This window comes from Gadus macrocephalus, chromosome 3 (assembly GCF_031168955.1).
Source record: "Gadus macrocephalus chromosome 3, ASM3116895v1".
In the NCBI taxonomy this organism is placed as follows: domain Eukaryota; kingdom Metazoa; phylum Chordata; class Actinopteri; order Gadiformes; family Gadidae; genus Gadus; species Gadus macrocephalus.
The window spans coordinates 8,722,662-8,739,324 of record NC_082384.1 but is presented as its reverse complement, the minus strand read 5'-3'; the positions used below and the strand labels follow the sequence as shown (position 1 = coordinate 8,739,324).

Here is a 16,663-nt window from a genome sequence, read left to right as displayed (position 1 = left end):
CAGAGTAAAGCGATCGCAAACACATTTTCTGTTTAGTTCTAATATTCTAATATGTGAACATATTAGAATGTGTCCCCCCAACCCAACCCAACCCAACCACCACCTACTTGCTCTGGTGCGGCGTGTCCGTGCTGACGGAGTAGTGTCGCACCAGTTTGGGCTTGGACCCGGGCGTCAGGTCCTGGGGCGCCAGGGGGTCCGTGTGGGCCGGCGAGGGGTCCGCGGAGGTGGGGGTCGGGGGGTGGCTGTAGGTGCTGGCCCGCCGGCGGAAACCCTGCTGCTGCTGCTGCTGCTGCTGCTGCGGCGTGCCCCCGGGGGACGGGGAGAGGGGAGAGGAGCAGGGGTCCAGCCGCTTCAGGTCCCCGGTGGAGTTGTGGCCCCTGTGACGAGAGGCACGGCATCAACACCCGGGGCGGGGGGGGGGGAAAGGACATTACTCAAACGTCACTCGCTTCAAACAGGGGGACATCCAAAACACCACGAGACGGCAGCAGCAACATGCCCCCGTTTCCACTCCGTCCCTCCAGGAGGCGCAGCCGGCGCCTCAGGCCTCACAGCGCCTGACTCCGTGACACGCCGCCGGAGGCCAGGCCCATGGGAAGCTGACGCACACACACAGGCACCTGACATTGCTGTTGCATAATAAGCCATTGGGCACTTGATATTGCCTATAGAAATGAGCGCATTGTGTTGAGAGCCAGAGCACAGGTATTATCAATACATGACATGAAAGTTGAACTTAATTTACTGCCATTAATTATCATCAATTACATTTAGTATCTATTGATTCTGTTTTCTATTGACTACTGAACAATAAAATCGTGCACATTGTATATTGTACAGAAAGATCCATCCCATAAGCAATGGACATTAAGGAACACCAAAACCAGAATTTTGACCCCGCTATGGCCATAACCCGAACCTCCTCGAGGTGAAATCAGTTAATCAGCGTGTCCTGTGTTGTTCCGGGTTCAGAAGACCATTTCAACAAATGTTTTTCTATAGCGGCCGCCTAACGATCCAGGTTTGGGTCTTAAACCTTTATAATAAATTTGTCAGGACAGGAAGTTTAAGCCTTTCTTCCAACCTACTAGGGTAAAGAGATTAAGGTTACCATCGCTGGCAAAGGTTGGGTTCACTGTTGGCCGAGGAAGGATATTGACAATGGGAAGACTGTCATTTGATTTGAGTCCTCTTCTGAACCCGAGATGAAATCGCATTTGTTGAGATTCTGCCGGTCCGATTTTTCTACAGTGGTGATCAATTCCATGAAACGCATGGTAAAACAAGTGTGTGCGGGAGGTTGTGACTGTGTGTGACTGTACCTGAGGGAGCTGGTAGGTCGTATGGGTGAAGAGGGGGGCAGGGGTTCATCTAGAGAACCCTGCTCAGGGGTGATGGTGGAGCTGGTAGAGCAGCCGTCGCTCCCCTCACTGATATCCCTCTGAGCCGGCTTCCTGCTAGCCTGGAGGGGGACACACACACACACACACACACACACACACACACACACACACACACACACACACACACACACACACACACACACACACACACACACACACACACACACACACACACACACACACACACACACACACACACACGCGCGTCGCTGATGCCATTTATCAGGGAAATTCATTAAATAACATACGCATGAGTACGAATCCAGACCCACAGACCTTCCAGATGCCCTCCAGGGACTCTGTGAGTGAGCGCTTGGCTCTTGTCTTGAACTCTTCCAGACGCTGGCGACTGCTGCTCTGCTGCTGCTGCTGCTGTGTCACCTCTGCTGGGTTGGGATCATCGCTGACCTGTAGAGGGAGACAGAGAGACACACACTGAGGCCTCATGCAAGCCACTCAGTGTCATGGACATTTTTCTTTTCTGTGTATATTAAAGCATGGAGGACGGGTAACTAGGTGGGATTCACTGCTTGTTTTAGTCCTCGTCTGAATCGTGATAAACCTGGGTGTCTGCGGCCATAGCATTTGGAATATTAAATAGTAGGGGTGTGCATCGCTCCTTTATAGGACATTCCGATACGTATCTAGATACATGCTTTACGATACGATTCAGGGACGATACACTTTAATATGGAACGATTCGATGCGAATCGACTAAATGTGCGATTTGATGAGATATGATTCAATCCGATAGATATAGTTAATATTAGTTCAATGTTAACACATTCATTTTCTATTAATTCAAATAAGTCTTCTATAAAAGAGCTATTGACTTCTTACAAATATATATGGTATAGGGACCATGGAATCTCAAGATTTTATATTTGTTTCTTTATGGCATGGGGAAAAAGTGGGAGACACCTGTATCAATTTAGAACAACATTTCTATTTATCAATTTATTTATAGACTTGATCGCTGTCCAACACAATTTACAAATAGCAAGGCTTCTGTCAATATTCCCCTCCTTCTTATAAAACCCAATGGACTTCCAAATGTTTGATTTTAGTTTCGTGGTGCACTGGAAATCGTTTCACAGTTTTTCTGACATATTGTATTGTTCTATTTTTAATATAGCAGTTTTTCACACGCTCACAACTCGGGACGGGCTTACCTGTGCGCGAGAGGCGCGCAAACACACACGAATCCGCCCACTTCCTCAAATTCCATTTTTATAATCTTATGGAAACGGAATAAAATTAGTTGACAATGCTTTCTTGATATCAGGCTATAGCTTCACTCGACCGATTCCCAAAGTATAAATAATCCAACCGATTACCGATTCGGTGAATCGTTACACCCCTATTAAATAGGCTTAATAGCTCGTAGGTTACATTATTTGTTACACTCCAAAACCCAATATTCATCCGTATTTCGTGTGTGCTCAGGTTTATTTGGTGTGTGCTCAGGTTTATTTGGTGTGTGCTCAGGTTTATTTTAATTTCAAGCACTGTGCAATATCTGGTATCCTCTGGTTAGGATAATTAACAGATATTAATAGCGTTGCTGATAAGGGATATATTCACGTCATTAGATAATGGACTGAAGTTACCAGAAGCCATGATGGAGATCCGGAGTCATTTATATTTCCCTTCCCAATGCAATCATTTGGCAAAAGTTCATTTCCCATTCTAATGCATTATTATAAACTGTATCACAACACAGTGAAAGACCAACAACAAGCCTACAATCAGAAGGAGCTGAAAAACAACTTAACTTGTAGATAAGTGGGGGTCAAATAATATAGTACAATATGAAAGGTAAACAGTGAGAGTGGCAGTTAGCAAGTCAAAGAGAGTGAAAGAGAGAGAAGATCTGTGAGGTGGTGCAGCTGGACATCATCTCTGTGATCGCGTACTGGACCTTATTTGGAAGTGCTAACACTAAGACTTTATACAATCTCTGCAGTCCAGCTAGAATCTTTCAAATCACATGACTCAGGCCTAGGTCTGCAGGCTCAGCATGTGCTCCATATAGAGAGACCCACCTGCTTACTCTCCCCAGGCTGAGAGTGCTGGTGACCCTTCTGCCGCTCCTCGTAAAGGCTCCTCAGACTGGCCATCACCATCTCATTCTCCTCCTGCTCAGACTTGGCCCGCTGGAAGAAAGACAGTTGTCTATTGAACAACCAGACACAAATTTGTATGCATGTTCATTTGACGTGGTACAAGTGTGGTGCATATATATATAAAACAATATTTAAGGTTAAACCATATTTTATTCTTTTTGTGTTTTCCAATCCAAAAATGCAATGCCTTTAGTGTGCTTCACTCATATTATATGTGGTATAGCCTGCAGTCATTGTCTCATTACCCCATTACACCCTTAACTAATAAGCATATAATGACTAATGTAATTGGACTTGCACTGTACTTCAACAACAGTGCCGCCAGGGGTCAGTCTTCACATTGGGTTCAGTGTAGACAGGACATCACATGTCAATATAAAAACACCATGTACCAACCATCATGTATTACATCCAAGACATTGAGATAAAGAGAGGACAACTTCATCAACATAATCCATGAAGTGGAGTCACAAGTGAGGTTTAGGCTGAGGGACACAGTCACACTGATATGCCTTATTGGTTCAAGGTTATTCCTAGCAGTACACCACTATACAAAGAATTATTCTTTCAGGAAAAAATATGGCTTCGAGGGGAGAACTTGGGAAAGCTATAAAAAAAGAAAGCGAAAAAAAAAAAGGCAGAAGATGAAAAGAGGGAGAAAGATGCAGAAATGTTTTTTGACAGAAATTAAGCATGATGTGTGTGCCAGTGTGAGGCCCACATATACAGCATGTGACCCCACTGTGATTTACTACAGTTAAGCCGGTTAGAAAATGCAGATAAACTGGTTGTTATAGCGCTGCCTTCGCATCAGACAGCCCTCCGGGGATGATTCAGACAGTGGTGAATCTCACTAGAGTACACTCCTCACAAACACTGATGCAGGTGATGACACACACACACACACACACACACACACACACACACACACACACACACACACACACACACACACACACACACACACACACACACACACACACACACACACACACACACACACACACACACACACACACACACACACACACTCTCTCTCTCTCTCTCTCTCTCTCTCTCTCTCTCTCTCTCTCTCTCCTCTCTCTCTCTCTCTCTCTCTCTCTCTCTCTCTCTCTCTCTCTCTCTCTCTCTCTCTCTCTCTCTCTCTCTCTCTCTCTCTCTCTCTCTCTCTCTCTCTCTCTCTCTCTCTCTCTCTCTCTCTCTCTCTCTCTCTCTCTCTCTCTCTCTCTCTCTCTCTCTCTCTCTCTCTCTCTCTCTCTCTCTCTCTCTCTCTCTCTCTCTCTCTCTCTCTCTCTCTCTCTCTACCATTTTATTCTCGAAGACGGCGGCCTGGGCTTCGTTGTCCAGGGTGGCCAGGTGTCTCTGGAGCTCCAGCTTGGTTTTTGACGGCTGGAGACCTGAAACATTGAACCATTTTCCAAAGCGTGCAAGAGTCAAGGGGGAAGCATACCTCAAAATGCTGACCGAGAAAAACAAAGTTATTAGTGGACAAACTGATTTCACACTGAATGCCGTTGCAGTTTGATCAATGACGTCCCATTAGTGGATCGCAGCGTGGGTCTCCATGGCGAAGGGGAATCAGAATTAAAAAAGATAGTATCTTGAGATTGTGCGATGAACATTGTGACCATCCCCTTTACCAGCCTTTAGACAAAAATCGACACATGATTTGAATAAATAAAATACAATAATGATGGTCCCGGAGAAGCCGTGTCTCGGGGCGGTTGGGGCGTCTCACCCTCTATCCTCTCACACAGCCGGTGAAGCTGCTGCATGGGGCAGCTGTCGCACTGCTGACTCTGGGTCCGGACGCTCTGCTGCAGGGCGGCCACCGAGAACGCCTGCTTCAGGGTGAGCATGATCTCGTCTACCTGCGGGGGACAAAGGGGAAACTAAAGGTCACCAGTGCCCCGCTGGGCGATTTCAGACTGATTCAAAAGTTCAAAAATTTGCCGACCAGTTCCAAGTATTTTTCCAGGTTGGTTTTTCATTAGATGTAATGAAAATTAGGGTAATGTCATTTCAAAAGGGCCAGGACAAAAGAGTAGGATAGATAGACAAAAATGCATTTATATTAAGCCCAAACTATCAGTAGAAAGAGCCACATACTGTACATAGGATACAGTACATGCACATGTGTCGATCACATTACCTGCTTGCAACTTCAAACTGTGAGCATTTTATGGAAATGTGGAATGGAAATAATTGCCAGCGGTCTTTGGCTACAAGTTATTTGCATTTTAATGACCAATAAAGATACTTAACTGTAACGAGGACGGTTGTGAAAGGAGCGATTGTAAACACCCTTATCACTCAAATCTGTTAGAATACAGAAAAAGGCCCCTAGGGAAAATGTGCCGCTATTCATATCTGCATAGAATAATAATCCCTTTGATTGAATAATCCTCCCCCCCAATACACACACCAGTCCGCCCACCCCGTTCACGCATACTGGGCATAATTTTGCCCCGGCCTGTTGTTGACATGGCCAACGTCCCTCACCAGAGATTCATCTGTACACTGGAAGACGTAGCAGACAAAATGGCAGCTTGCTCCGTCCACCGTCTCTCTGCAGATGAAGCCAAAGTGATCCACGTGATGAATGCCCTGTGGAGAGAGACACACGCAAACTGCTCAGTGACACACACACACACACACACACACACACACACACACACACACACACACACACACACACACACACACACACACACACACACACACACACACACACACACACACACACACACACACACACACACACACACACACACACACACACACACCTGGGAGCAGAAGGATATCTCCCTGAAGCTCTTCTCGATGGCCACCTTCTTGGTGTCCGGACTCACCAAGAAGATCTGGGACCTCCCGACCTGGAGGGGAGCAGGGAAACAATGCAGCAAGAGGAGGCTTCAATAGGTTGACCCAAAGCCAATCTCCGGGTGGCTCTTGTGCGTGGGCCAAAGTGTGGTGCACGCGGAACACGGTGGATGTGGTATATTTGTGGTGAGGCTGACTCTAGGTCAATCATTAGTCTTGGTTTCAGACTGGAGCTCCAGGAATCAGACCTGTGGTGTTTTTCCATGAGCTTGTTTGGCCGTGCCGGGTCTTAGCGTATGTACTGATTTGTGCTACCACTACCAGTTTAACGTGCCGAGGAGCCTGAGATGGACCGTCTCCAAGGTCGGGCCAAAGCGAACCCGCACCGCCTCCAAGTGGGCTGTGGTAAGGTCTTCCCTGGTGGCCAAATTTTAGGAATATAGACCTATAAAAATACAATATTCTGTGCGTTCTTGTGTATGAGACGCATCGCCAATCTCAAAGAGTATGGCTCGAGTCCTCAACATCTTGATATCATTCTTTCGTTCCTATAACTATACAAGCATAAATGGTAATGAACGCTTAGGTAGGAGCACTCTGATTTGAGTTACATGACGGTCTCTTGCAGAACAAAATAGCTTGTTGAAATAGAACAGATGTCTTTCAGATTAGTCTTGGTTTAAAGATCGGACATTGGGCAATTTTTCCAATTTGAGATAGTTTTTCCCTAATATCAAGGACATCGAGAGACACTCGGGGAAAAATTTGTGAAACTTTTTTCAATGCCTATACTGTACTAATATAAAATAAATCGTCTCTCAATGAGCAAGGAAGCCAAAAAGGGGGAATATTGAACATCAGACTGAATCAACCATCGTGGATATCATTGTGTGCGTCACGCCCATCTGAAACAACCCGATTACCACATTAAGTGTGAGGTTTGTCGTGTCTTCGACTAAAGACAAGCGCATCAGTTAAGAACACAGCTTCGAGCAGGTCGCCCGGTATTAATGGAAATGAAAATCCTAGCCGAATCCAAGTCAAACCCCGTCAAGCTGGGCCAGTATTGAGCAGTCGAGGCAGAAGCAGATGTAACCATGGAGATGGGTTAAGCTATCTTGGGGGGGGATGGTCGACGCCCCCTGCTCCTTCACATATCTATCATTGCAGAAAGTGAAAAGAAGCGTTGACTCAGCTTCCGATGCCACGGGATCATATCAGGGATCATATCCTGCCTTGGGAGGGATACAGGAAGACTGGAATTGCTTAGGAATCATTAAAAAGTCTGGAGGTCACTGAGGTGAAATCATTGTGATGAGTAGCCGGAACGTGCCTTTAGTCATCATTCGTTTTCCTTACACGCGCTCAGTGGCCTCTTAACACAGTGGTCTGTTTCAGTGGTGTAGCTTGGTATGTTCAGTAACTGATAAAAATACTAAATAAATAGAAGGGTCTGTAGGAGTTCATTTTCTGTCTGTCTATCAAGGAAATGACAAAGAGGGACTTTGTAATGAAGTACAAATACTACACCTCTATAATTGAAGCTGGGCTGGAAAGAAAGCCTTGAATAAAAACTTTGAACTATTAAAATAAATGATTAAACTGGGACTTCCTTCTTTTATAATAATTGTTTGCAGTAGCTTGAGCTGTCGGACACTGATAACAAGAGCAGTTACAGGAACTGCCTGAATGAGATCCTCAAAAAGAACATTGCCTGCTGTAGGTCCAGTCTGAATGAGAAGAAATGTTACAAATCACTAAATCCCCTGGCTCTGGCTGTGTGCGTACCCGTCTCCGAGATGCAAACCTTACCATAAAGAGCATGGTCCTGTTCTCCTGCAGGCTGGTGGGCCGCACCCCGGTGGAGTGGCAGTGGGCGTCGTCGGCGTGGCTCAGGGTGATCTCTGGCGAGAGGCCGTTCTCGTCCAGGGCCTGCAGACAGGGGAAGCTGGGGTCCCTCTTGTACAGCAGGGGCCGCCTGGGCGCCGTTGGGCTCTCTGCCAGCCCCTCGCCACCGCCGTCGCTGAGCGACCCGTTGGAGTGGAAGGCCAGCGCCCTCTTCAGCCCGCCCGCAAGCCCCCCGCCACCACTGCCTTTGGCCCCGCCCCCCAAGCCACGCGATTGGCTGAACTTCTCTATGCACTCGTCGATGAGGGCGGGCGGCGCCTTCTTGTGCGCCACGGTCACGCGGCCGCAGAACAGCACCTCAAACTTCTTGGCGAAAGCCGTGGGGGACAGCTGAGGGGCTGACAGCGAGGACGTGGTCGTGGTCGTCGTCCCGGCTGCCGTCGTCATCGTTGCGGAGATGGAGGAAAAGGAGGGGCAGCTTTGGGCGATGGCAAGGCCCCTGGAGGCGGTGGGCGGAGAAGCGTCGGGGGTGGGTGTGACATCATCAGTGCGTGCGGCGCTCTTGCCCGCTTGGCGCAGTGTGCTGATGATCTCAGGGACCTGGGGAGGAGTGAGACACGGAGAAGGTCAGGTATTGCCGTGTCAACATGAATATTCAGGGACGTGGGTCTGTATTTCTTATTAATGCACATCTTTGTTCTTCAGAAATAGGGGATGGTCTTTTAACATTGGGCAAAAATTGGATTTTGAAACATGAAACACAAATATAAACATGAAAAACATAAGAAAGTACCCCCTAGTGTTTGACTTTTAAAAACCTGGATAGGAATTCATAATTGTTCACATCTCTGCTCTCCTCACACAAGCTCATTTCAAATCAAGCACAACCGACCAGAACACCATCATTTTCCCTGTGCAAATCAAAACAAATAACAGCGTATTGCCTGATTAAAATAACTAATCTGTCCTTCTTGAAGGTTCACCATCAGTGTTACAGATGCATAGCGGGCTAGGTGGAATAACAGCAGATGCCCGCTGCAAAACAGTGGCTAAACTGGTAAAACATGAGGGGGATAGGGAGTGTTGTGCGTGTGCGTGTGCGTGCACCTGTGTATCAGTGCACGACTGCTTGACCAGAAAAAGCTTAGCTATCGTCAAATCAGACAACATTGCGCAGGAAACCACACAGTGATAATTAAGTTTATACAAATACTCGTAATTGGGATAAGCAGGGAGTTTAACTTCAGACACTGAACTTGGAACCTGCCTTTTCTTCAATCATTCAACCAATGTCGTTTCAACCCGAGTCATCAAACAAACAAACACCATCAAACAAAGCCAAGAGCCCCTTGCTTTCTGTCACTATGATCATTTGAATATCTTGACATCCTAGTTATACTTCGACATAAACCTGTGTTACTAAAAGGAGCAATATCTGATAAAAGTAAGGAATAAACCATGGGTCTGTTTTTTGGGAAAGAAATGGACAATTGGGTAGGGCTGGGCGATTAAACAAATTTCAATCTCAATTTCAATTTTAGCGTCAAACGAGCAAAAACATAATAATCTAATAATAAAACAATAATATATTCGATTTTTCGATTATTATATTTTTAGTATTTATAGAAAGCGCAGAAAGTATAGAAACAGCTGGATACATATAGATACATTATTTTACACATTTTTATTTTATTTTTGACAATTTTGTGTATTTTTTTTTTAAAGGCGAAATCTCAAAGTTCTCAGTTACAAACTGTTTTTTGGGAGAGACATGCTGAATAAATACATCATGTTTTCAAACTGAAAAATAATCGTTTGAATAATCGTGATTTCAATATTGACCAAAACTATCGTAACAACTACCGTTGTTACGAAAAGAGAGCTGAGCAGCAAGGCAAAGCTCTCGATCTACCGGTCGATCTTCGTTCCTATCCTCACCTATGGTCATGAGGGTTGGGTGATGGCCGAAAGGACGAGATTGCGGGTACAAGCGGCCGAGATTAGTTTTCTCAGAAGGGTGGCTGGCGTCTCCCTTAGGGATAGGGTGAGAAGCTCAGCCATCCGTGAGGAACTCGGATTAGAGCCGCTGCTCCTTTACTTAGAAAGGAGTCAGCTGAGGTGGTTCGGGCATCTGGTAAGGATGCCCACTGGGCGCCTCCCTTGGGAGGTGTTTCAGGCACGTCCAGTGGGGAGGAGACCTCGGGGAAGACCCAGGACTAGGTGGAGAGATTATATCTCAACACTGGCCTGGGAACGCCTCGGGATCCCCCCGTCAGAGCTGGTCAATGTGGCCCGGGAAAGGGAAGTCTGGGGCCCCCTGCTTGAGCTGCTCCCCCCACGACCCGACCCCGGATAAGCGGATGACGATGAGATGAGATGATGAAACTATCGTGATTATGATTTTTCTCCCATAATCGAGCAGCACTACGATGGGGAACGCCCCACTTAGTACCGCACATGGTTTATTCCACTTATACCACAGTAACCTACAATGACCTGATATTAGCTACTTTATAACAATATTTTTGTTTAATCAACTTAATCAGCTGAAGATCAAATATTATTCTACGGTGCTTTGAGCATATTGTTTTTGGGTTGTCAGGGAAACATCTGGTCAGGCTTTCTACCGTGATGTTGGATTTGTACCGCACTGATTTGGAAACTGTCAAATGGCCGAGGTGTCAGGCGAATGTAAATGACTGCACACACTTGGAATGTCGCTGACCAATCAGAGCCAAGTACTCAACAATACTGTAGTATAATTATGAATTATAATGATGTGTGTGTAGTTCAACCGGCTTCGGTCCTTTTTTACCAACAATAAGGTTCTGTATTCCATGGGAAGGTCCCCCCGGCCAGAAAATTCTGGAAAGAAGAAAGTCTTAAAGAAAAGCAGGACAATAAAAGATGCGGAAACTCTAGCCTATATCTCAGTCCAGAAGACTTTTCCACTTCTCCTATTTCTTTACTTTACTTATTTTTTCCCTCTCACATGCTACGTGTCTAGATTTATAGTCGGGTCACTTTCAATTTCTACAACGCCAACAAACGTTAACTCACACGCGTCATACTTTATGTCTGGAGTGAAATACTAACCCAGACATCACCAATATAAAACTCATGCATGATGCATTGCTGATCCAAACCAACCAGGAGAAGTCACTGGGCAATAAAGGAAAGCAAGGGAAGGTTAACAATAATCACTAGTTACTCATCACTCCAATACTGTTCTATACAACAAAGAGACTACTCTCACCCATCAAAATATTCACATCAGCTGTGTCATCGACCACAGTCGAGATTACAACAGTTGCATGAAACAGCATTAGCTCCTGCCGGCATCCAACTAGTCATTATGAAACAGGAAATGACACGGGTGAAACACAGCCCTTTCCATGGTCACCCCAGAGAGTTCCCAAGTGTATGTCGACATTGATACACCATGGGGACACACCCACACCCACCCACCCACCCACACCCACACACCCACACCCACCCACCCACCCACCCACACCCACCCACACCCACACCCACACACACACACTTTCAATAATTGTTCCCATCAATAATTGAATTAAGAATACCATGAAAACCTTCTAAGAATCCCCAGCCCTCAAAACTCTGACCATGACACATCTGCTTAGATCCGCCTACAGTATGTCCCGTGCTGGGACCAACTAGACTCTTCTCGGACCCAGCAGTCCCACTATGTTGTAGCAGAACTCCTGGGGGACACGGCACAAAGGCCTGGCCGGAAACCAGAAACTGAAGGGACGGATATATGCCCCGTATATCATTTCATCACAGAGATATTCTAACGAAGAGAAACTGATTTGCGCAATTAAAAAAGCTTCAGAGTTCTATTAACTGTATGCCAGTATTCCTACACTGGCCAGTCTACAGGGTGTTGATTTGAAACCTTTTTGACTGTTTAACACAGCTAGGAGGGTTTGTGTCTGCTGTTAATAGCTGATTACACGCTTACAGATTACAGGTTCCAGCAACATAATTGGCAGAAAATAATAAGAAGCAAAAAGAGAAAGAGAGTCTCAATTCACCCAGATTTGAGCTTGTTTTTCAGCAGACTTCAGATTAGTAATCGAAAGTCAGATTTGCGAGAATAAATAACACTTGAAGACCTGAAGACCGGTTTTTCCTCACAGAAGAAGAGACAAGGAAGAGGCCTACTGCCTGAAATATATCAACAGTTAACCAAAGCAATGGGATGCAGCCTTCCCCCAGCTCCTCCACCACCTAATGTCAGCCACTACCAACAACCGGAAGAGGGGAGAGCTGAGGGAAGAGAGGCAGAGAGGTAGACCAGACACCCAGAGGAGCAGATCATGCAGGGACACGCTTTGTTCATCTGGGCTTAAATTCAGCAGGCAGAGGGACAGACAGACAACGGGATGTGTAATCCACGTCCCATTGCAACGTTGACACTGCAACCTTTCTGTGAGTGGAACAAAGAAAGAATCTTTGCTTGTTTTGGTCCAAAAGCAAATATCAAACGGCAGGCCTAGCCGAAATCCAAAAGGACATGAGGAACTAACAACTCCATTAAGATATGTGGGTCAATACTATGCACTACTTTCTTCTACAATATTGGCCCTTCCTAGTCGATTTTCCATGGCATTGTTATTTTGTCCAACTCAACATCTATCAACTCATTTCATCCTTCTTTTCATGCACTGTAGCCCAAGCGTTCCAAAACAAAGGGGTTTAAGAGTGTTCAATTGGAATGCCTGCTCACTGTAAAGTAACATCACATCAAATACACAAATGACCACTATGTACAACCAACCATGTTCCTAATGTTTTAGCCATCGTTTTTACAACATGGACTTGGTTCCCAATCCCCAGTGGCCTAGAAGCGGTATTGACCCCATTCTGGATGTGTTCCAAACCAAGGCACCCAATAATAAAAGCCAACCAGGAAGTAGCTGCTGGGAGCAGAAGCTAGTGGTTGAGTCATGCTGGTGATGTCATTCGTATGAGCTGCCACTAGGTCTACAGAGGCTCCGATAGGGGAGTGTGCAACGTCCTTGCTCAGTCTTGCCTGGATATAAGGTGTGTTTGGCCCAACTTTGTTGTCTGTTAAAGCTGCCTGACAAACACTGAGGCCCTTTTGTGCTGCAGTATTGCACCAACCGCCAAGGCGAACCCAGCCGATCTCAGGGGTGGTGGTGGTGGAGGAGGACGTTACATCATACCTCTTTCCAAACAACACAAGAAGTTGTCTGTTTTACAACGCACAGGCTTCAGATAGCCTGAGCCGTAAAAAAAATCTTGCCTTCACATTGATAACAAGAGTTGAGTTTGTTAGCATTGTGACCACCATTCTAAGAACAGGAAGATACAATGCATCAGTACATGTGGTTCAAAAACAGCGCCTGTGGGGGTGGAACAGACAGTATAGTTTGTACGTATTCATATACAAACTATTATAAAATGTTCAATCTTATCTTCTAGAGAACTCAAGGCTTGAATATGCTGGCAGAGAGGGATAATACTCTTCTCCACACAGCATCTGGACAGCGTCTACAGTTAATGTCCATAGAGATGATGGATGGTACAAGGAGCTTAGGAATAACAGGAACACAAAAAGCCCTGTTAAGGTCAACCAAAGGGCTACGATTCTGGTAAATACATACGACAGTGAGAGGAGATAAAACAGCATTATGGAGAGATCCAGCTGCAACCCAAATGTGCTGACCTGAGCACCACATTTCGAATATAAAAAAACCGGCATTGGCAGCACAGGGACTTGGTATTGCGCTGCATCAGAATGTGCACTTGTGACAACAAATGAGTCAAACTTGAAATCCTGCCAACAGCTTGTTTTCCCAGCACACCTGTAAGCCCACAATTATTGTGTCAAAAGGCTAAAAGCAGGCCTAGGTTTATGGCTCCCTGATCAGGGCAAGCTCAATATTTATAGTCACACTTCTGGTCTTTTAAAAGAGCACCACCGCCACCTACAACCACCTACACCTTAGACCTACAAGAAAGTCTAAACATCAAACATCCGCATGAGTCAGGTGAGAGTGGTTAGTTCAACCTGTAGGTCCATTTGTAACCCAACACAAGCGGAGCTCCAATGGAACAGCTTTTCTTTTTAAGCCTACTTGATCACTCTGATGCTGTTTCTTTAAAGCTGTCCTCTTTTATAGTATACCATGTCCTGCTCCTTCATTCCCCACCACTGCACACAGCGTCTCCTTCCACACGGTAGCGGGTAGTTTTGCCCGCACCCGGGGGCCCAGTGTATCAACAGTGCATCCACCCCCTCCCCGATTTTTAGGTCAGTCCTTCTGGATGTGTACAGCAGGCCCCATCTGCCTTCTGTCTTCTGACACGAACATCGTTTTGTTTACCTCTTGCACTTCCTCCTACCTGGTTGGCTTCAGTCTCTGGACATTTAACTCTCGGGATAACAATCAACCGTACCGAACACTGGCTAAGGCTGCGTGTTTGTGCCGTTATTGGCATCACAACACAGAACATTACACAGCCCACTTACCGGTTCTCAGTGTAACAGGGTTGCAATGACCTTGAATTGCACGCAGGAAGAAACACAACACACAAAGATAGATATGCCCACTGTAGGAATCGGCCACCTTTTCCAATGGTCCAGTGGGCTACACAGACTATAGCTGGTGGTGGGAGAGGGTAACAAACTTCACCAGCATCAGGGGAAAGCCTGCCCACTATCCAGCAGCATACACACCTTCAACCTAATGACACCCGGTCCCAAAATTCACATGAACACAACACCGTAGCTCTCTGTTCCCAGGATGAAATGGAGGCTTGACTCCATCTCAAAAAATGCAGTCGTTGAACGTTGGCAAACCTTCACTGCTCCAACGGTAAGCTACTTACTGAAAGACAGTGAATACATTGTCCTGTTCCAAGTCAACCGATGTTCAGATGAGGTTGGCCTCAAAGAGGAAGTCAGTGGCCTTACGCAGAGGCCTGTAATGGGGGGGGGGGGGGGGGGGGGCATGTTGTCTGGCAGCCTGGAGGTATTAAAAAGGGGCTTCTGTTGCACTCACCTCTCAAGGAAAGGAGGAAGTTACACCAAAGGAAAACGTTACCTGGAAACGCACCCAGCAAAACAAACTACAACTCAGCCTCCTCCTAGGTTTGTGCCTGTGTGGAGGACCATTAGTAGAGGCTTCTCAGGGCCCTACTTATTAACATCCCATCAGCGCTGCACAATCCTTCAGGCTTTCACAACCAACATCATTATGCTGATTCAGCAGAGCTCAATACAATCAAATAAAGCAACGGACTCTGGAGGAAAAAGGCTGTGATACATTTCTGGAAAAGGGGAAGCTGACAAAAGTGCTGTTGGATCATTTACAACGTTGCCTAGATGGAATGAATACATGGTAACATGTGGAAGTGCTTTATGAAGAAGCCACACGTTAAATGGGCCGTGTAGATGGTTGCACTGCATACATACTGCTTTGGTCCACTGTCATACACCGGCCTGTAAGGAATGCTGCAGCTGCCAGCTACTTATGTGGAATGATTAACATTATTAAACAGCTGATAAAGGCCTAATCTTGGAAAAAAAACTCTTGAAAGAACATAAAAGAATACATCTCATTTTTGGAAAGTTCAATTAACATAGATAAGCAGCCCTAGTGGACTGTGGTTCGTTTTTGATTCAACATTGTTTAAAATATTGTTTTAATGAGGATTCAAAAAGTTTTGTTTTGCTCAGAAACTGAAACAAACATTGTGTACGTGTATGTTAACACTGTATATTATTTCCAAAATAATATGCAAGCAGTAAAACATTTAGATGGTTTTCTGAGACTATTTGTTTGAATTTGTTCATAAAAAGCTAATTAAAAATTAACAATTGACATACTTGTACCAATTGATATAGCAGGGAGACAATGCAGTCAAAGTCACCTCCCTAAATGCACATTAATAACGGCAGAGTCCATGACTGAACCAACCATGTGACCCTGCTAATGGTTCACACTGGGGCATCAGACCGGGCTCCAAAGGAGGCTAGCGAAGCCAATGATACATCCAACAGCTCAGGGGGTGGGGTGGGGGGGGGGTAGGGGAAAACCACTACATAAACAACCAGAAGTCAGCTGAAAGTCCCAATTCTGGACTTCCCATGGTCATGTGGCCCAGTGGAGCCGAGCCCAGGATCAAGGTCCCGCCTGCTCAGGAGACTTACCACCAGGACTGGCCTGACCTGAGAAAGGCCCAGGGGAACAGGAATGTCTTAAATCTAATGAGAGGATAAGGGAGTGTTTGGGGAGCATGGGAATTGTCCAGCAGGGTGCAGTCCTATTATGACTCCCCTCACAGGGTGGCAGAAAGGTTTAGCAGCCACCAAAAGTCGAAGACACCGACGTCATACCATGAGACGCGGACCATTTAACGGCACAAAGAGAAGGCAGGGAGGTGACGGGCTCTCTGAAATGTGAG

General features: G+C 45.9%; 1 protein-coding gene across 4 annotated transcripts in view; it reads right to left on the bottom strand.

Annotated features, from left to right (window-relative positions):
* The window catches only part of tbc1d1 (TBC1 (tre-2/USP6, BUB2, cdc16) domain family, member 1), a 38,783-nt gene that overhangs the window by 15,394 nt on the left and 6,726 nt on the right, over nt 1-16,663 (bottom strand). For all 4 annotated transcript variants that reach the window (XM_060047032.1, XM_060047033.1, XM_060047034.1 and 1 more), the window contains 9 exons: nt 8,168-8,803; nt 6,319-6,408; nt 6,035-6,139; nt 5,271-5,403; nt 4,838-4,929; nt 3,452-3,562; nt 1,683-1,814; nt 1,326-1,465; nt 108-380 (listed from right to left, as the gene is read on the bottom strand). In XM_060047032.1, the coding sequence (XP_059903015.1) occupies nt 108-380; nt 1,326-1,465; nt 1,683-1,814; nt 3,452-3,562; nt 4,838-4,929; nt 5,271-5,403; nt 6,035-6,139; nt 6,319-6,408; nt 8,168-8,803 (1,712 nt within the window). The remainder of the gene's footprint in view (nt 1-107; nt 381-1,325; nt 1,466-1,682; nt 1,815-3,451; nt 3,563-4,837; nt 4,930-5,270; nt 5,404-6,034; nt 6,140-6,318; nt 6,409-8,167; nt 8,804-16,663) is intronic.